This window comes from Mobula birostris, chromosome 12 (genome assembly GCF_030028105.1).
Source record: "Mobula birostris isolate sMobBir1 chromosome 12, sMobBir1.hap1, whole genome shotgun sequence".
Classification (NCBI taxonomy): Eukaryota; Metazoa; Chordata; class Chondrichthyes; order Myliobatiformes; family Myliobatidae; genus Mobula; species Mobula birostris.
In genome coordinates this window covers 92,016,758-92,039,113 of record NC_092381.1, presented here as the reverse complement: position 1 = coordinate 92,039,113, position 22,356 = coordinate 92,016,758, and the positions used below count along the sequence as shown (strand labels likewise).

At 41.2% G+C, this 22,356-nt stretch overlaps 1 protein-coding gene across 1 annotated transcript in view; it reads right to left on the bottom strand.

Moving 5' to 3' along the window:
• Window positions 1-5,758: 5,758 nt before the first annotated feature.
• The window catches only part of astn1 (astrotactin 1), a 2,762,425-nt gene continuing 2,745,827 nt past the window's right edge, over window positions 5,759-22,356 (bottom strand). The window contains exons 22-24 of the mRNA XM_072274559.1: window positions 19,715-19,815; window positions 14,689-14,872; window positions 5,759-5,996 (exon numbers count right to left, since the gene is read on the bottom strand). Of these exons, the coding sequence (XP_072130660.1) occupies window positions 5,759-5,996; window positions 14,689-14,872; window positions 19,715-19,815 (523 nt within the window). The remainder of the gene's footprint in view (window positions 5,997-14,688; window positions 14,873-19,714; window positions 19,816-22,356) is intronic.

Below are 22,356 nucleotides of genomic sequence, written 5' to 3'. Positions count from 1 at the left end.
CTACCCAAATGGTTTCAGTTTTTGACCTGTCCATTTTTGTCTCCTTTGAGTGCAGCTGTGAAATTGTCTGTGGTCAGTAGTGCAACTCCCCACACCCTTTTACCTCCTTCTCTATCTTTTCTAAAACTTTGAAAACCTGCTACATTAATCATCCATTCCCGCCCCTCTTTGAACCGTTTCTGAAATGACCACACCATCCTAGTTCCATGTACTCAGCTTCTAAGTTCATTGCCTTTACCGTCCCATGTACTGTCTTCAAAAGTCTCATCTATAATTCATTAACCTTGATCAAACGAATACAAAAAAAAAATAAAAACAAGATTTTCCCTAGAGAGTGAAGGGTATACATTCCCCCAGCACCATTCATATTCTCAGATTGCCTGAAAGGACTTCCCAAATGAAGAAACGTTTCAATTGAAGTCACTGTAGGAACCTGGTCCTGGTCATCCACTGTGCCTAGTCCCCTCTCCAGCCGTCTCGACTCTGTCTTGCCACTGGATCCAGATGGGAATTGGGAAGGGAGAGTGAGGCTGACGCTGCGCAACTCTCCCTCACTTAAATCCAAATCACGCGCTAGTCTCGACACCATCAATAATGGTGTCGAGGTCCTCATCGACATTGACGATGGACGAACACCGTAGGAAACATGACAAACATTTGCACACAACATGGAATACATTAGTAACCAGTGATGCTGCTTGAGGGACGAAAGCTTGTTGGGAAGAGTTTCCTGCTCAGGAGAGAATAACTACATCATCAATGCAGATTCCACAACCTTTCTAATAAACTTAGATGTTTCTGAAGTCGGGTCAGGATATTGGCAGAGGGCTCTTTTGTAGCTGTTGACTTGAAAAATCTTAAACACCCTAAAATTATAAGACTCATAGAGAAGCCATTCAGCCTTTTATGTCCGTATCAATCTTTTGCAAGTTATTTCCATGCACCTACTCAACAAGGTCAAGAAAGTCTTATGAGTGAAGTGGAGTAGCTTCTGATTGAAGTATAGTGGTAGTCATGAGTGGCAAACGTTTTGCATGAGAAGTCATACTTGTTTGACCAGAAAGATGTAAAGATCTGATTCCTCATAAAATAAAGGCAAAACCATTGAAATTCATTCCCTTTGAATTGTGTGCCGAGCTCCCAGGCACACAGTTCTGACCCAGCAGCAAACTGGAATTATAAACAGCACCCTGAACAGTGAAAGTAGCACTCTGACATGTTGTGTGGGTTGTGTCCATTTTACTGATGTAGAATCTAAGAGCAGAACCCTTGTGCACCAAAATCGTCTCTTTCACTGAAAACACAATCTGTTATTCTGCAACTTTGGTCCGACCCAAAATATTGTCTGAACCATTTGTGGAAAAGTGTCCTTCAGACAGGGACTCACTCATGCACACTCCACTCTTTCACACACACATATTGCGTCTCTCATATTTATTGATGCTCACACACTCCGATCTTCTCTCTGCAATGTACTGATTCACACTCAATGGCTCTCCCTCACACCCATCAATTCTCTCACACATCTGTGTCATTCTTTCTCATATTCCAGTGCACAGTAGATCATAAGATATAGGAGCAGAATTAGACCATTCAGCCCATGGAGTCTGCTCCGCCATTCCATCATGGCTGAATCCAGATCCCACTCAACCCCACACACCTGCCCTCTCACCATATTCCCTGATGGTCTGACCAATCAGGAATCTATCAACTTCCACTTTAAATATACCCATGGACTTGGCCTCCTCCGCAGTCTGTGGCGGAGCATTCCACAGATTCGCCACTCTTTGGCTAAACCTCTCTTTCGCCTGCACTTGAACACTCTCACAACTGAGTTGCAATGTTGAGCTAGGGAGCTAGGGCTTTACTCTTTGGAGAGAAGGAGGATGAGAGGAGACATGACAGAGGTGTACAAGGTAATAAGAGGAATAGATAGAGTGGATAGACAGTGTCTCTTCCCCAGGGCACCACTGCTCAATACAAGAGGACATGGCTTTAAGGTAAGGGGTGGGAAGTTCAAGGGGGATATTAGAGGAAGGTTTTTTACTCAGAGAGTGTTGGTGCGTGGAATGCACTGCCTGAGTCAGTGGTGGAGGCAGATACACTAGTGAAGTTTAAGAGACTACTGGACAGGTATATGGAGGAATCTAAGGTGTGGGCTTATATGGGAGGCAGGGTTTGAGGGTCGGCACAACATTGTGGGCCGAAGGGCCTGTACTGTGCTGTACTATTCTATATCTATGTTCTGAAAGCTTGAAGGGTTTGGCCTTACTCACCTGAAAAATGAACGGTCTGCCTTGGGAAATTTCAGGAGCGTGGAATGAGTAGCTCTAATTTTCAAATCAAAATGAAACTGCTCTGCCCCTTGCAATTCCTACTCCACATTCACATCAGGCACATTCCAATGGTTTGACACACGTGTAGCATGTTATATTATGATTGACAGCAAGGAAGAAGTTAGAGACTGGCCAATCTTGGAATCAATACTTTATGTTGTAACAGCCAATGGATTCAAGGAGACAATGATCACTAGGTGTGCACAATACTAGATCACAAACTCTCATTTTACATCAGCACATATACGACTGCTGTTTTATCAAAACTCAGAGCATATATGTCTAACTACCACTTTAAGACCACTGTGTATTGAGTGTAAATCTCAACACGTTCGCTCACAAGTTAAATGTTCAGAACAGACGTTGCATGTTTGAGAAAGAGGCAGGTCAACTGATCAATGAAAGCTTTCACTCTGCCCACTATGCAGTGCAGTGCAAACAAAACACCGGCGAGACCGCTGTCTGGGGTCCCCCTGCTTGCTTCAGGTATACCTGTGTACAGTTCACACTGGATCCCTGCAATCCGCATTCCTGCCAGTCCTCATTAATTGAATGAAAATTTCAGTGCAAATTGATTTTGCCGCAGTGAAAATATTCCCTTATAAATAAAGGAAATCGTAGTCTTTTCAGGAGACTCAGAGTGAAATATATTGAAGCCATTTGCGGTATATGCTGTATAGTATCTTGATTTGCTATCTTTTCTACAAAGTGAAATGTAAATGCAGTCTTTGTTCTGGAATCTGTAAGTGGATATATGCAGTGGCAGAAGGTGATACTGCCAACTCATGGCTGCAAATAGTCCATGCCCATCCTTTATGTAGTACAGTTCACTCCATACACTATCTCACTGCTCAGTACAGTAAATGGTGGCCTCGGGTATCCCTCTGTTATTCCTGAGCAGTGCACCATTTCCGAGACAGTTTAAAGATTAGGATCAGATATACTATTGATCATGTCACTCATAAATAGCAATACCTACTTTGATAACACAATGACATCAATAGACCACTTGGCTTTGCACACTTTGCTCTTCATGTGGGTGATGCAACATCTGTCATGTTGCTTACTGGAGGAGGAGAAGAGTATTGTCTAGAGCAGGGGATCCAACCTTTTTTATGCCATGGACCAATACCGCTAAGCAAGGATATCGTTAAGCCAGGTTGGGAACCCTTGGTCTTGAACCTTACCTACTCTATGCAGGAGCCTGTAGATTCCTGTCTACTCTACAAGACAACAACTTTTGGCTGGAAAAATACAGGATACTAGAAAGTGATGCACGGACAAAGAAGACTAGTGTAGACTCCATTTCCCTGGGAATGCTCTCCTCTGTATGTCTGCAAACACTAATGCTAGTGAAAGATGCTGGCCAATGTTTCTTTCTTAGTGTCACTTGTATATAGGGTAGGGTTGATTCAAGAACCCTTTATCTGAAAACTCAAACTATTAAAGTACACATTTAGGCTGTGCTACTCCGGAAATCAAGAAAGGTCTACATTCTTCCCCTGAACTCACGTACTATCTGCTCATGCACTCTTTCTTGATTGGGTGAAAGATCCGATCCCTAAATTACTATGTGATTTGAGTAATGTGAGTCTTAGGAAAGAATAATCAAATAGTGGATCAAAACCAAGCTGGAAATGTGGGTATCAATGGAGCTGCAAGAAATGTCTAGACTGACTAGTTAATCTCTACAAGGGGGCTGCAAACAGGCACATTATGGAACTATATCATAATCAATAGCCTTTCCTCACTTGACGAAACACTATGTTCAGCAATATTACAGTAATATTTCTCCAGTAATTAAAGTAATCATGCTGCAACAAAATTTATTGTGTGTGCACAGTCAGAATCTGGGTGTCAGTGTTGTTTCAGCCAAAATATTTGACGAATCACAGGCCTTGCTGTGAGTGAAGTTGTAATGCAGGTACCTGTGTGTTCCACGTGAAATAGGGGCAGAGAGAGAAAAAGTGCAATTGAGTCCACTTTCCCTAAGTGGAGTGTGTTCTGCTGTCTCCTGCCCCCTTAAATACTCAGTCCTGAGACTAACACCTGGTGCAGAGCAAGTGGTCTTTAAGCAGGAACCAGGTTATTCACTTCTTGTTTGTTCTTTGATGGCTGGTAAAGTGTGAGCAGTTATGCTGTTTTAACAAAGAGCAGTGTGAAATGTAACTACACCACATTTTGAGCAAGTATATCTTTGCCACAGTAATCTTAAAAGTTGATCTTTTTCAATATATATAATATATATAAAAAGGCTATACTTAATAAATATTAAAACACAATGGTTGACCATGCACCTGACTATCTGTGAGTGGATTTAAATCAGAAAGCTCTAACGTTGGCGGGGAATTCACTAATTCAATCTAACCTAATCTAATCAGCATGCTTGAAGAATGGTTTCATTGTGAATAAATAGCCAGGATGTGTTTGCAATTATGTTAGGGTGAATGTGAAACACCATCTGACAGCTGGCAGCAGATTCAAAGTGTCAAACAAATATTGTAGACTGAAAAACTGAACAAGGGACTGGGAACGGTGAAGGTGTGTGTCAGTACATGCTGCGGTTCCTCAAAGATTGTCACTGCTGAACTAAAGTCTGGAAATGTTGCAAAACATGATTGGGACACTAGAACATCACTAAATCTCACCATTCACTTTGCAGTCTCAAGGTTATGGGGACATCAATTCTAAACCCCTGTTAATTTTTATGAAAGGGGTTGTTATGAAGCATAATCTTCTCGCTGATGGAGGGTGCCAGACGCCTTTGCTAAAATATCTCCATAGATCAGGCACTGTGCATCATTCTAATCTCCTTTACAATAAATTAGGCACTTGGTAATTTGCCTCTTTGCATTAACCCTTTGTCATGCATTGATCTTCTTTAGGGAACCTCGTTCCTATTTTGACATTAGTGCTGTTAGCTATCCAGTTCAAAACACAAGGAGGCATCAAATTAACACGAGTGCACTTCCAAAACCCAACCTAAATCCACTGCCTGTGTGGTTTCAGACATGGCATTGACTGGCAGCCTAATGAACCAAATGATGAATAAAACTGCCTAATACATAACAGTGATAAAGCAATTGCAATACATTAGGAGCGATAAAATTAAGGAAGGGTCAGCAATGGGAGAAGACTTGATGCAAACACCATCATCACTGTCCAGTCTTCCCCAAGATTCTTCCAGCTTCCAGTGAAGCTAAAATCAAATAATCCACGTATTTGGCTGACACTATTCAAAACTGATTCAATGTTTTATCGCCAGACCAGGGTAAGCCTGAGGTTTAACAACCTCCACAAACAACTGCGAGCAGTCAAGCAATATTCTACCCAGAAGGCCATGTGGACTGCCCATAAAACAGCTGACTAAGGGGGGGGGGAACGGGAGATGGGTGAAGATGGACACAAAGTACATTCCTCTGTCAGAAGTCTTTATGTTCTCCATAGTCATTGTACAGCACAGTCAGGAACTGTTCCTCACAGATCTTTTTGACCTCTGTGTTCAGCTCTTGCCAATTTATTCCTGAGGGCCGCATTTCACTGTATCGGCAGGACAGGTACTTCAAGGAGACTCGGCGAAGGGTGATTTTGGGCTCCCGAAGGAGGCTTCTGCACCAGCTGCTCAACTCTTCCAACTTGGACAGGATCAGGCCAGCTTTCCTGCAGGTGATGAATAGGTGATGAGAGATGGAGATGAAAATCAGAGAGACAAAGGCAAGGGGGAGAGATGACGGTAGAGGAATGAAAGAGATAAAAGCAAATGCAAAGATGCGTCATCGAGGGAGGGAGAGAGAGAAAGAGTCAGTAAGAAGGAGAACAAAAAGGGAGGTAGAGGAATGGTAAATAAAATGGAAATGGAATAAGGACAAGGAGAAAGATTCAAAGGAAGGAAGAAAGAAAGTAAAATGGTAAATGAGGGGAAAACAATAAACAGGAAAGGGGATAGAATGCAATAAAGGAACAATAAAGAGGAAGGGAGAGATGGAGTTGAAAATATGAAGGGAGAAGAAGAACAACAATTAGGTTAAAGTTGTGCTGAAGTCACTTCTTTTTCATGTGAATGCTGAAAAAGAGAATTCATACCAAAGAGGATTCAACAAAATATTATTATTATGTTTCAGTTTATGAATTGAAATATTTTATAGATTCACTCTGTGAGCCACATTTGTTTTACTGATGACCAGTAAAATGTAAAAAAGGCAGGAACCATCTCCTTCCGACCTGTGTCCAGCGCCCCTGCATATCGTCAATGGCAGCATTAAGTTCAAAGTGTTGGGGGTTGCTCCTCTGCTGAAGTGAAGTATATATAATTCACTCTTCAGTGGACTGCTGATGTAGAGCAATAATGCTTTGGCTCAAGCAGCTACACTGAGGTATCAAAAACCTGACTAAATAAAATAAGTTTATTATCACATCTACTGAAAAGGTTTTGTTTCGCATGTAGTGTCTTAGTACAAAAAAAAACAATAATGGAATGGCAGCACTATTGGTAGAAAGAATTCTTGAGTGTAAGGTGAAAAGCGGTTTCAGGAATTATTAAGTCTTTCTTTGGTTTTCCAAGGCAAAAGAAACCAGGTTAAATCCAGAGCTAAGGCAGAGATTGTTGTATGATTCTTGGGGAACGAGGCCTATGGGATGTGCTAAGGTGAAGAATAACACATAGGGAGAATAAACAAGGGTCAGGAGTCAACCTCTGCTATTGGGGCTTCCAGTTAGTGGAGAGGGGTGGCTTTATTGCTGAGTTGGTAGGCAGTGGGCGTGGGGGTGAACTTTCAGAATGCCAGTTCAGCTTACATGTGCCCAGTGAGATTTCAGGAGTGGTGTGAGAGGATCTCAAGCCTTTCCACTATTGGAAACACCAAATGTAGTTCTGGTCTGGGAGTTTAACTAATCAGACTAAGGGGCAAGTTTAATGAAGCATCACAGGAAGCTAACCAGTTAGTTTGTACCACAGTTTCTTTCTGCTCTCTCAGTAAGATTAATTTGAGAAAACAAAACAAATTTTAGTTTTGTAATTTAAACCAAGTAGCAGTCCAGTGGCACAGCTGGTAGAACTGCTGCCTCACAGTCCATGTGCCCGCTTTAATCCTGACCTTGGCTGTTTCGTCTGGGTAGAGTTTTCTTGCTCTCCTTGTGATTGCGTGTGTTCCCTCTGGATGCTCATCCCAGTGTCGTGTGGGATGGCAGGTTAAATGTCCACTATCGATCGTCTTTAGTGTGTTGTTGAATAGTAAAACATAGGGAGGTGGTTGGAGTTGCTGGCAGTGTGGAGGGAATGAATGCGATTAGTGTAGTATTATTGTGAATGGGTACTTGATGGTTGATGTGAACTCAGTGGGCTGATATCTCCTGTTTCTGTGCCGTATGATACGCACATGAACCTGTAAAACCAAAAGTAATTGCAGAAATAAATTTTGATTGGTTATAATAAGAATAAGATGGGAGTCTCTGGATCTGAAGGTGTGCAGGCCAGAGATAATTTTACAAAATGAAAGCATGACATAGCTCACGGTTTTCACTGAATGCACATTCTGCCCCTTGTGGGAACTTCCGGTTGCTTGTCATTAAAGGCAGATATGTTCTTTCAGGCAGACTACAGGAAGCCAGAAAAAAATTACAAAGCAGCACCTCAGAATTTGGTCTTCTGATTCTAACTCACCCTAGCCTTTTGGCAGTGACGAACTGTCCAGAGCAGGTGACTGGGCAGCAGAAAAGCTGGCATCCTAGAAGAAGAAAGCCTACCTTCTTATCAGCTGCACCTTCATTTGCACTTGACTTCTTCTATGTTCGGTTCTGAGGGTGGGGTATATTCAGGACAGAAATACCGCAACAGGGCTGTGGCCAACAGTCCAGAGGATACTGTGTGAATGGAGAGACTTGCTAGGACGGGGATGGAAAAGTGCAAATTGGGAGAAAACGTTTATAAACTGAGGATGCAGATAGACAAGCAGCGCATGATAATGCTGTTCCTCTGTAAGCTCAGTATTTCTTCTTACAGAATTGCTCCTTAAAGAAAAAATTACAGCTGTGAGGAGTGTGCAAGACCAACAAACAAGGCTATATGATTTCAACTGAAGAGCAAAAGCCTCACAGCAGTTAGAGCCCAGTCAGATGGGCCAGTCTGGACTCTGAGTATATTCAGAAAGTCAAGTTGTAACTGTACAAAATCTTAGTTCTGTCACACTTGGAGTTCTGGTCATAGTCACAGTCAAAATCATAGTCATACTTTATTGATCCCGAGGGAAATTGGGTTTTGTTACAGTTGCACCAACCAAGAATAGAGTATAGATATAGCAATATAAAACCATAAATAATTAAATAATAATATGTAAATTATGCCAGGAAATAAGTCCAGGACCAGCCTATTGGCTCAGGGTGTCTGACCCTCCAAGGGAGGAGTTGTAAAGTTTGATGGCCACAGGCAGGAATGATTTCCTATGATGCTCAGTGTTGCATCTCAGTGGAATGAGTCTCTGGCTGAATGTACTCCTGTGCCCAACCAGTCCATTATGTAGTGGATGGGAGACATTGTCCAAGATGGCATGCAACTTGGACAGCATCCTCTTTTCAGACACCACCGTGAGAGAGTCCAGTTCCATCCGCACAACATCACTGGCCTTACAAATGAGTTTGTTGATTCTGTTGGTGTCTGCTACCCTCAGCCTGCTGCCCCAACACACAACAGCAAACATGATAGCACTGGCCACCACAGACTCATAGAACATCCTCAGCATTGTCTGGCAGATGTTAAAGGACCTCAGTCTCCTCAGGAAATAGAGACGGCTCTGACCCTTCTTGTAGACAGCCTCAGTGTTCTTTGACCAGTCCAGTTTATTGTCAATTCGTATCCCCAGGTATTTGTAATCCTCCACCATGTCCACGCTGACCCCCTGGATGGAAACAGGGGATGTGGATCATCACCTTACAGGAAGGATGTGGAGGCATTCAGGAAGGTGCAGAAATGATTCAGTTGGATGTTGCCTGGATTTGAAAGTATCAACATAAAGGATATGGACTGCTTTCTCTGAAATGCTGGAAGCTGAGGGTCAACCTCATAAAAGTAAATAAAATAATGAGAAGATAATGTAGATAGACCGAATCTTTTCCCCACATAAATACCAGAGAGCATAGGTAAGGGGAGAAAGATAAAAGAGAATAATGAGGCAAGTACCTCCAGCACCCAGGGCATGCCCTTTTCTCACTATTACCACTAGGCAGGAGGTACAGAAGCCTGAAAGCACACACTCAGCAATTCAGGAACAGCTTCTTCCCCTCTGCCGTAGGATTCCTAAATGGACATTGAACTCTTGGACACTACCTCACTTTTTAAAAAATAGACAGTATTTCTTATTTTTGCACGTATTTTAATCTATTCAATATACATGTACTGTTACTGATTTATGTATGTATGTATTTATTTATTATTTTATTTATTTATTTTTTCTCTTCTATATTATGTATTGCATTGAACTGCTGCTGCTAAGTTATCAAATTTCACGTCACATGCCGATGATAATAAACCTGATTCTGACATAGGGCCTGGAACATGCTGCAAAGAGTGGTGGAAGAAGAAGATATGATAGGAATGTAAGAGGCATTTAAGAAGTTCCTGGACAGGCAGGGAATGGACGGATACACAGTACATGTACAGATTGAAATGATTATTTGGTATTAAGTTCCACTCAGACATTGTGGATTGAAGGATCTCCTCCTGTGCTATACTGTACTATTCTACATTCTAAGAACTAGTAGTTAGGCAAATTTCTGAGGAATTCAAATACAGTGAGGGGGATTTGACTAACGCTGGGACAGTAAGATTGAGAAAGGTGAGACAGCAAGGAAATCTGAAAATGGATGGAACAGGTTTCGGTGGGGAAAACATTTTGGCAGCATTGGTCACAATCATATTGGATTCAGCAGAGCTATGGAAAGGGGACAAACATAGACAAAGAAGTAAAACTTACAATTGCAGAAATGTTCTTTTTATCCAGCTATTTAAATATGATCAGGAAAAAAACTTTAAAAATTTACTAGAAAAAGCTATTTACATTCAAACCATATGTAAGATCATTTAAAGTAAGGGGAAGGACATAGACTCTGATAACTTGTGTGTGAAGGAAGCAATCACAGGCATGTTTTTAAGTGAATGCTTTGCATTTGCCCTCATTGAAGATAAACAACACATTAGAGATAAGGAAGTTGACTGTGAAATATTAGATTTGATGAAAAGAACAATATAATAAAAGAAGATAAGTCAATATGTGTTGACACAATGTACTCTGCATAGTTGAAGAAATAAGGAACAATATGAACTACGGTAAGTTTGCACGTACATACAAGGAAAATAGAACTGTTGAAAAGGTTTACCAGGACGCTGCCTGGATTAGAGGGTTTGAACTAGAAGGAAATGTTGGATTAACTTGGGTTTGTTCTCCTTCCTGTGTAGGAGGCGAAGGGGAGTCTGGATAGGTTTTTAAAATTATGAAAGGCATAGATAGGGTAGACAGTGAGAATCTGTTCCCCAGAGTAGGAATGCCAAACACCAGATAACATGCTTTTAAGGTTAGAGGTGGGAAGTTTAAAAGCAATGTGAGGGGCAAGTTTTATTTTAGTGTAGAGAGTGCTAAGAGTTTGTAATGGGTTACCACGGTTAGGAGTGGAAATGGGTAGATTTGTGGAGTTTAAGAAGCTTCGAGATATGCGAGTGAATATAAAGGGAAGGGAGGGATAAGGGTTATAAGCAGGAGGACATCTAGTATAAATCGGCATCAAGATCAGTACAACATTATGGACCAAATGGCTTGTCCAGTACTGTACAGTTCTATGTCTACAGTATGTGAGAACAGGAATTTATTGTAAGGGAAATGGCTCTCTCGGGAAGAATCCTAGTCAAGGGTCCTGCCACCACTGAATACTGAGGGATTGGGTCATGTATAGCAGTTTCCCAAGCTCTTTGTGGGTGTATTGTTGAAAGAGTAAACATGAGTGTTATTGAACGTCATAATTTGATAGAATATGGGAATAGGAAGAAAAAATATAGAGTGTTCTATTTCCAAAACATCCTGTTTTATGAATAGAGTCTAGTTTTGAAATTAAAAGAGAGAGGAGCACAAAAGAAAGGTGGTTTTGGGGCACCTGCAGGGTGCATAGGTGAGACCACTCATACAGTACTGAGCACAGCTTGATTCTTAGAAAGGGCTGTTTTATTTAAAGAGGTAGGATCTAACTATTGGAGATTAGGAAAAAGATTCCAGTCAGGCTTGACTAAACAGGTGCAAAGAAAGAGAACCCGAGGGCAGTGCTGGAACGCTGCTGACACTGTACCACTATTTAACCCCAGAACAGTGTAGTTAGAGCAGGTTCAATCCTGACCTGAGGTGCTCCCTGTGTGGAGTTCGTACATTCTCACTGTGACTGCAAGGTCTTCTGGTCTCCTTCCAAATGCCGATTACTTTCTCCCGGTGTACATAAGTAATGGGCAAATCATATGGGGAGGGGATGGAGAGTGGTTAATTGGGATGGGGGAGACACAAGGTTACAAGGAAGTAAGTGAGGAATGGGATTTCTCAAGACTCAATGAGCTAACTGGCGTCCTACCAAAACATTACTTAGTCAGAAATGAGAATTTCAGCCATTTCGACGAACACCTCTAGTGAATTATTTAAGGAAAGCACGTTTGAGAAGCACCATTCAACATTTTTGGGGACATATCAAGGTAGGTTAATACCGGTGAGGTAATTAGTGAGTCTACATTGATATTTGCATAAGGCAATGGTTAGGACTGATCGTGGCTTCAAAGATCAGGACATCTAATCAAAATCTAAGCCAAAATGTACACACAGACTGAACGATGAGTTCCAAGAATGAACTTGTGACAGTTCCCTTGCGTGATACATAATGGACTCAATTGGACATCAAGGTATTTTAGATCGAGTCTTGAGCACTGATTCATGATTTGCCGATAATCTCACTTGGGAAGAGTGATAACCATAATGATGAAACTCCAGGATGAGATTGAAAGTGAGAGACTCTACTCTACTTTCAAATTGTTTTCCTTAGTGGTAGTTGGCCTCTGGCTTGTTAGTATCATCATTCTTTTTTTTCATGAAAACAGAAATCTGTACTTCATGAAGATCTAGCAATATGATCAGCTTGTTCAACTTCACCACTAAGGTATACTTTTCAAATAACTTTGCCAAGTCAAATATTGAGCCTGGTTTTGATGAATTTTGAATCATTACCAGGTGTGAGAAACACCTGGATCAGAGACTTTTGAAATTGCTTGCAGAAATTCCATTAATTTTACAGAAGGTGAATTTCACGGCCCCATTACTTCACTTTGGGGATGTCCCATAAAAGCTTCTGCTCCATTTGTGTGTGTTGTAATTGTTAACTTTGGGTTGATCTAGAGAGCTGTACACTGCTTATTTTGAACACACCTTATTTTGAAATGCACAAATAAACACTGGTTGAAACAGAAACTCAAGAGATCCTACAGATGCTGGAGATCCAAAGCAACACAAACAAAATGCTGGAGTAACTCAGCAGGTCAGGCAGCATCTATGGAAATAGAACATAGAATAGTACAGCACAGTAGCTTGGTGGACACTATGGGCCAATGAGAATAGCTTGGAGAACACTATGATCAGGGTAGACTGCTGGACTGAAGGGCCTGTTGCAACGCCATTTTGCTCTGTGACTCTATAAAAGCAACATAACTTGTGAACATGTACAAAACATTTAAAGATTATGGGGCCAAAATCTTTCAAGAGCCATTGAAGTTTGGAGCAGGAAATCATGGGCTGAACTTGATGCTGACACTTCAGTGATTTTTAAAAATTAATCTTTTTATAACAGTTCAGTGATCTTGTGTGCAAACGTTGAGATGTTCTTGGCATCAGTGAACATAGCTCATTTGACCTGTCAAAGGAAACTTCCACCTTGTGCCTGAGGTTCAGTTCATGCCAGATTTAAGCTGCAAATCATCCTTCCTCAACTTTCTCTCTCCATTAGTACAGTCTGTTCTGCTGAGTATGTCCCAGTAACATTCAACACAGACAAAGAAGTGTGGTCGCTGCCAAGCTTCCAATTATCCAATTTGATCTGATCTTACCCTGTACAGTAAATCTCTCTGTCCTGTCCATCCCTCCCTCTGCCTCCTCTGCAAATTAAAACTAACTACTTTTCCTCATTTTCCCAGATCTGATGTAAGTTCTTCCACCTGAAATGTTAACTTTGTTTCTCCTATCATTTTGCAGACTTTCTACTGAGCGGTTCCAGCATCTTTTTGTTTTTGTTTCAGAATTTCAGCATCTGCAAGAACAAGGTCAGTAAATTCAATGGCACATCAACATGTCTAAGTCACACAGCATTCTGACTTGGAATTAGCTCACCACTCCTTAACAAATGCCATGTCTAAATTGCTAATTTTTTCATCTAACAGAGCTGTGGAAGTTCCTTCATTTTATAGACTGCAAAGGTCCAAGGAGAAATCCACCAGAACTCAGGGCAATTGGGGATATTAATGTCTTGGTGTCAGCCTATAATTGATAAATAACTTTAAGGTTCATCTTTCCCATTCTTCACCCCATAAAAACATTTTCATAGGTTTGCTAGGATTATCATATGTTTACCTTGAACTTCAACAGGGAAACCTAAAGACATCGGAGATCAACCACAGTGACAGTGAAATCTCAAGTGCGGGGGCCTCTCTTATTTTCTGTCTCAGCGTTGAATTGTCAGTGATTACCACACTGAAGTCACCATTTTCTGGACATGAAATTCCTGCTGAGAGCCACTTGAAAAGTGGCAACCCACCTCGTACCACACCTGGTGTCCTCTTGAGGGAAATTTGTTCCACCCCATTGGGATTGTATTTTGAATACCATTGGAAGGTTGAAACTGCACCAGTAATTAAAAGCAAACTCCATGTTTAAGAGTACCCTACTGAGGAATGTAGTCTGCAAAGAAAAGTAAGAACCAAATGATTTACAGCTAATTAGTTCTGTTCAATAGTAAATTCATTCTCAGAAATAATTTCAGTTCTTTATAATTTTAAAATAATCAGTGAATGGCCTTTCGTAATTACATAGACTAACAATCATAGTCAATCATGCATTTGTATAATTTCATCCCTGTGCTAGTCTATCATTTCATTAGTCTGTTCTCCCTGTGAATAAGTTTTTATTCTTGTAAGAGAAGGTAATGTTGAAGTCTGAGCACCGTGAATTATTATTGCATCACTATTGCCTCTAAGCATTATGAACCAGATTACCACAGCTTGAAATAGCCCCTGAACATGCCTGGAGCAATAAAGGTGAGTCTATCTTGTTAATAGTTGAAGTGGATGTACCTTGGTCCCAACTCATCTTCGCAGCGCCAAGTAAATTCTCCAAAGTGCTCATAGTCCTGATTGTAGTGGTAATAGACTCGGTGTAGAGTAGACGAGCCCAGATCCATCAGCGTATTGTATGCAGTTTGTTGTTCCTTTCCACTTGTATAACCATTGAATAAGTTATAGATTTTGTCGGCAATTTCTGTGGAAGAAACTAAAGTAAATTAGTTTTTACTTTTTAGCCGGTTCAGGCAAACATTGTGGGCTGAATAGCCTGTTGCTGTGATGTACTGTTCTGTGTTCTGTGTTCAGTGTTTAAAGGGGAGATGAAGAACTCAAAATCTCTTCAACATGTTAGTAAATGTCACGAAGCCCAAGTCTGACCACAAGGTAAATGGAATGAAACAACAATTAATGTTTCAAATAAGTTTAATAGATTTGATGATATTGATTGGAAATGTTCTTTCAAGTGGGGGTGTTTTGGGTAAGGGAGAATAATTCAGACATTAGGGTGATAACAGGAGGGGCAGAGCTAGATTTTACATAAAAACAGAGATTGTGAGGAATATCCAACAGGTTGGTCAGTGCTTGTGGGAGCAATACAGAATTAGTGTTTTAATATAAACTATAACGTCTATAATATCATCAGCACTGAAAATTCAGAGAAAATATTTTGAGTTGCACAGAGAGGGAGAGGAAGAGAGAGCAAGGGGATAGCTTATGATAAAGTGGAGCTCAAGGTTGTCCAGGTAACACAAATAATTTCAGTGCCATCTAGGAGAGAGATCTGTCTGTGCAATTGGAGGAAGATGAAAAAAGGTAGTTAGAAACATAAAGACTATGTTGGGACTGATAGATGTAGATTACTGAAATCTGAAGTAAAAGAATACTGGAAATATTCAGAGGGCCAGGTGGATTCTGTAGACAGTAAAAATTAGAGTTAACATTTCAGGTGGATAAGCTTATATCAGAAATGATAAGTTCTTAAAAAAAGCAGGAAAGACTGGTTACCTGACATTCATGAATTCAATAGAGTCCTGAGGACTGTAATGTGCTGAGACAGAAGATGAGACCCTGTTTCTCAGGCTCACACTGGGCTCTGTGCAACAGCGCAGGAAGTTAAAGATAATGGCTGGAGTGAAAATTGAAGTGGAAGCTCAGGCCCATAATAACGGACTGAAAAGAAGTTTTCTACAAAGTGTTACCTATTAATCGTCTGCTAGGTGCAGCGAAGGAACATGTGATGATCATTGTCTGCACTGCACAAAACTGGGAGAAGAGCAATTGAAGTTCTGTTTCTTCTCGAAGAATGGCTGGGAGACCCTGGAAGATGGTGAGATCCAGGAGCAGATGCTGTATCTTCTGGAGTTGCAAAGAAAAATGCTATGAGAAGTGGAGATGGAAGCGGGAAGCAGGCAATTATTGAGGAAATCATCCCTTTGGAATGCTAAAAGGGAAGTGGAGGGTAAGATTTGTCTAGTGATGGAACTTCATTGAAGATAAAAATTACAGAGGTTAGGCTTAATACAGGGAATTGCAAGCTACCTGTATAACCTTTGGAACAATTTTGGACTTTGGCACACTTGCCTTGTTTCACTGGAAGGCTCCAATATGCTACAAGCACAAGATTTTGTATGGGTAAAATACAGTAGAATTTTTCTTCACAAACTTTCATATTCGTGGAAGTGGTGGAGGAAATGAGCTGGAGAAAAGATCATCTAAGAGGAGAACACCTTTGAGTGTTTAGTGGGTCTTAGTAGGTAGATAATAAAGTGACTGAGACAGATGACAGACAGAGCTTGAAAAGCTGATGGTGGGGACGATCAAAGAAGTGATCATGGTGGTGGGGTGGTCAGGCATGAGTTGGTGAGATTGGGTGCCTCAACAGCTGCTAGTAAAAGGATGGGGTAGATGGGACGATTAGTCATGATAGGGCATTGACAGAAGGGCTGTAGGGCTGATAATGGATTGATGATGCATGGAGACATTGGCACTGTTAGTATGAGTGGTGTTAATCTGCAATGACTGTAAATTAGATTTAGGACCTGGATGGCGATAGGTTCCTTGCTTTCATGCAATGGCCCAGGCATGTTGGAGCACTTAAATAATTTAAAAGCAAGTCTCAAATCTTTATTTCTGACCTCGATATTTGCACAAGCCTGGTGCCTGCTGTATGTTTTTGCACAGGTCACAAATTCAAACATTGCACTTCCTCTGACATCTCTGCACATGTCCAGGTGATGCATCACATACACAAAACTGCAAGCAACAGGAATTCTGCAGATGCTGGAAATTCAAGCAACACACATCAAAGTTGTTCACCTGTCCAGCTCTTGGCTCCATCCTTCCCCCTCCTGTCTTCTCCTATCATTTTGGATCTCCCCCTCCCCCTCCCACTTTCAAATCTCTTACTAGCTCTAACTTCAGTTAGTCCTGACGAAGGGTCTCGACCCGAAACATCGACTCTACCTCTTCCTAGAGATGCTGCCTGGCCTGCTGCGTTCACCAGCAACTTTGATGTGTGTTACAAAACTGCAAGCAACAGTTTTGGGCGAAAACCTTCCTGCTCTAAATTGAGAATGAAACTGGAAACCCAAATTGTTGGGTACCCCTAGAACACAGTGCCACTTCAGAGCAGCAGTGAGTATACCACTCCTGGGTGCCAGCCCAGATATTGTAGCCAAGCCTCTGATGCAGGTTTGATCTACAAATACCTTACAAGTGTGCAAATCTCTGAGTCACAGTGGAAGTGCTTTTGACCGATCATTGGCAGGAGCATGAATGCTTATACATACACAAAAAAAAAATCTGTTCCAAGCAGTTGATGACAACAAAGATAACAAATAACTAAGCAATGCATTAAAAGCTGCAAGTACTGGCAGTAAGAATCAGCAGAGCACAATGCAGAGGTTAAATCCACTGAATGAGATGCTTCTTCTTTGGACCAGATGGCAGATTTTTAGAGTTAGACAATAATTTTTTGCACTACATATTTTTTTCTGAGTTAGAGGGATGTGTTTTGGGGTTAGTGGAGAGTGCTTTCGGTTACAGAATAGATCTTTTCATCTGAAGGGTGTTCAGCATTCACAGAAATCCATCTCTATGAGAAAGAGTCTAAAAATCATACCAGTGAGAAAACTATTCCCCTTTACAGGATTCTACTGACAGAAGTCTGCATTCATTGTGATATATTGAAAGCAGTGACAGGAGCGTAATCTGTTTTAAATTTGGAGGCTGAACCTGGAGGCAAACTTTGCCAGATGGAAGCTGCGGCCAAGAAGCTTCTTTTTGAAGTCCACATTAAAGTGCAATTATGAAGAAAGCATGGCAGCGCCTCTACTTCCTTAGGTGTTTGTAAAGATTCAGCATGACATCTAAAACTTTGACAGACTTCTATAGATATATGATATGTTGACTGGTTGCATCATGGCCTGGTACGGAAACGCCAATGTCCTTGAACAGAAAATCCTACAAAAAGTCGTGGATATGGCGCAGTCCATCATGGGAAAAGTGCTCCCCACCGTTGAGCACATGGAGCTCTGTCGCAGGAAGGCAACATCGATCCTCAGCGACCTCCACCACCTTTGTTGCTGCCATCAGGAAGAAGGTACAGGAGCATCAGGAGCGACACTACCGAGTTCAGAAACAGTTACGATCCCTCAGTCACCAGGCTCTTGAACCGTAGGGAATAACTTCACTCACCCCATCACTGAACTATGCCAATGGCCTCACTTTTAAGGACGCTTCATCTCATGTTCTCAATATTTATTTATTAATTTTTTTTCTTTTGCATTTGCACAGTCTGTTGTCTTTTGCACTGTGGTTGTTTATCCATCCTGTTGGGTGTGGTCTTTAATTGATTCTATTGCGTTTCTTGGATTTTCTGTCTATGCCCGCATGAAAACGTATATGATAGTGTATATATGTAGTTTACCAATAAATTTAATTTGAATTTACTTTGAACTTTGAACACTCAGAAGGAAAGCAATTTGCATCTTTATTGTTCACCTTATCACCCCATGTACAGAAATGTGAATTGTTTTATGTTCTTTTCCTTCATTTATCTGTCCTCGACAACTTAAGTCATTTGCTTATAGGGTATAGGAGCAGAATTAGGCCATTTGGCCCATCGAGTCTGCTCCGAGGTGTGTCCTCTGGACTTATACTCCATCAACAAAGGAAATACCATCTCCAAATTCACTCTATTGAGGACTTTCAACATTTGATAGGATTCAATGAGATCCCCCTCATTCATCTGAATTCCAGCAAGTACAGACTCAGAGCTATCAAATGCTTTTATAAAAGCCTTTCAACCACAGAATAATTTTCATGAACCTTCTTTGAACCCTCTCCAATATCAGGACATCTTTCCTAAGGGGCCCTAAACTGCTTGTAATACTCCAAGTGAGGCTTCATCAGTGTCTTATAAAGCCTCAACATGACATCCTTGTTTTTATATTCCAGTTCTCTTGAAATGAATGCTAACATTGTATTTGCCTTCCTCACCACCGACTCAACCTGCAAATTAGTCTTTAGGGAAATCTTCACGAGTACTCCAAAGACCCTTTGCACTTCAGATTTTTGAAAGTTCTCTCCATTTAGAAAATAGTTTACGCTTTTATTTCTTCTACCAATGCGCATGACCATATACCTCCCAACACTGTATTCCATCTGGTTTCTCTCTGGTGAGGGTTTCATTTGCTCTTCATAAAGAGAATCATGTGGTAATATTTGATACAGTATATTCCCATGGACAACTTGCAGACAATGTTATCCTACCCTTTAGCTAAAAATAAATTTCATTGAGGTTATTGCATGTAATTTGAAAGCTGTGAGTGATCCTGTGTAAGTGTCTCTCCAACAGTAAACATATCAACACAAAAGGACAAGATGTGGAGTACGGAGTAAATAATAACATGCATGATCATTGATTATGTAGAACAGACAGTAGATGATGTGGCTAGTACAGGTGGTAAGTACTCAGGGTCTAATGGATTTGTGGAATTGAGAAGCTGTTAGAAATGGTTGCAAGTAGGAAAGGTACCTTTAGCCTTAACGTCATCCACGAGTGGACAGGGGACTTTGACGGTAACCGCACTTGGTCTAGAGCGCCTTCCAGTGTTGTCTACAGTCCACAAGGAAAACCTAGTTTGAACACAAAGAATCCCTGAAGTTAGCATTGGCACTGTTAGATAACACAGTTACCCAATGAATCATTGACGTTTGGGCAGAAGCACGTACTGGCACCTCTGAAGTGTGGCTGCTGCAGCATTTACAAGGTAGACTAAAACCATCTGTGATTCCAGCTGCAGCTTACTTCAGAACAGAAATAGCACTGGACAACATCTAAGTAGAAGCAGACTCATGTTATATATTTAGCCACTTTGGCAGAACAGGTAGTCCTCGAGAATGAGCAGAGCATCAGACAACAGTCAGACCAGATGTGGCTGCTACTTGTGATACTTTGATTTCACATATAATCTCATCTTTTTATAATACTTCGGATTTTTACACTGTCTGTAGTAAAACAGAAGGTCCAAAAGTTCAATTTCAGAGAATGAGGCCATGTGGCAAAAGAGTAACTTTGAAGGAAGAATTTGATATGCGAAAGAGTTAAAGTGATTGGCTATGCTGACAGTAGTAGAGTGTGGGAAAGTTGGGGAGGCTGATGGAACATTGTGACTTCAAAGAGAAATTAGTAAATTGGTTTATTATTGTCAGGTACCGAGGCACAGTGGAAAACTTGTACATACTTGTACATACAGATCAATTCATTACAACAGTGCACTGAGGTAGTACAAGGGTAGAACAATAAGGGTGTAGAATAAAGTGTTACAGTTATAGAGAAAGTCCAGTTCAGGTGGAAAATAAGATATAAGATCATAACAAGGAAGATTGTGAGGGCTAGAGTGCATTTTTATCATACAAAGGAACCATTAAATTGCCTTATAATGACAGGATCGAAGCTTCCTTGAGCCTGGTGGTACATGTTTTCAGGCTTTCATATCTTCTGCCCAGCAGGGGGGAGAAGAGGAGGGGGTGGTGGGGTCTTGATTATGCTGGTTACTTTACTGTAGCCACAGAGTTCCTGGAAAGGAGGTTGGTTTCCATGATGTACTGCCATGTGTTCACAAATCTGCAGTTTCTTGCAGATATGGGCAGAGTAGTTACCATATCAAATCACAATGCATCTTGATAGGTTGCTTTTGATGGTGCATAAAAATTGGAAATGATCAGGGGGAGTCATGCCAAACTTATTCAGTCTCCTGAGGAGGTACAGGCACTGATGAGTTTTCTTGGCTGTGATTACTGGTGATGTTCACTCCTAAGAGCCTGAAGTTCTTTAGCCTCTCATCCCCAGCACTGTTGATTTAAAGAAGACCGTGTGCACCACTCCCATTCCTGAAGTCAATGAACAACTCCTCTGTTTCAATGACATTTTGGGAAAGGCTGTTCTCATGACATCATTTCACTCTTTCTGTCTCGAGAGCTTGAAACTCTCCTTCTTTCCTGTAGCCAACTCAACATTATCTGAGATACAACCCACTAGAGTGGCATCATTTACAAACTTGTAGATGGAGACAGAGCAGAATCTGGCCACACAGTTATGAGCGCTTAAGGAGTAAAATGTTGAAGATGCAGTCTTATGGGTCACCATTGTAGAGAATAATTGTGCTTAAGATGTTGTTCCTCTCCTTGATGATTGTGGTCTGTTGGTCAGTGAAGTGTACATCATTTCATTCAGCCACCGTGGCTTCACACTAGCTTTAAAATTCCCTCCGCAAGCATCTCCCTCCTCCCAGAAGATGCTGCTTGAAGTCCAATGTACCAAAGACTCTTTGAATTAAGCTCCCGTGAAGAACCTCAGGACATCTTGCAGCATAGTATATGAGGAACCAAACAGATGCAGTTTATTCTCATTTTATTAATGTCATCCTTTACAAGTTTAGTCATAGAATCACAGAACAATACACTATGGCTACAGGTCCTTTGGCCCAACAAGTCCATGCTGACCATGGTAGCCACCCATCTAGTCCTAATTTTCTGTGTTTAGTCCATATATCTCTGAGATCTCCCCTGCACGTACTTATCCAAGTGTATATTAACTGACACTAATGTATTACCTCAACTACTTCCTCTAGTAGCTCATTCCCTATACTTACCACTCACTGTGTGAAAGAATTGTCTCTCAAGTTCTTTTTAAGTCTCTCCACTCTCACCTGAATCCATACGGCATCATTTGGACTCTCCTAATCTAAGGAAAGTGCTGCCATCATCCACCTTATATACACCTCTAATGGATCTTATAAACCTCTATACAGGGGTTCCCAACCTGGGGTCCGTGGACCCCTTGTTTAATGGTATTGGTCCATGGCATTGAAAAGGCTGGGAACCCCTGCTTTACATTGTCATTCGTCATGGTCCTACAACCCGGGCAACCTCTCCTATAATTCAGGCCCTCTAGTCCTGGCAATATATCCTCATAAATACTTTCCCCATTCTTTTGAACCATGTCTTTCCTATAAAAGGCAACCAAAACGATACTCTAAGTACAGCCTCACCAACAACAGCTACATAATGCTCCACTTCTGCACTTCTAATTTTCAATGCACTGAGGGCCAGCATACTAAACACATTAATCACTACCTTGTCTACTTATGACACTACGTTCAATAAACTATGCTC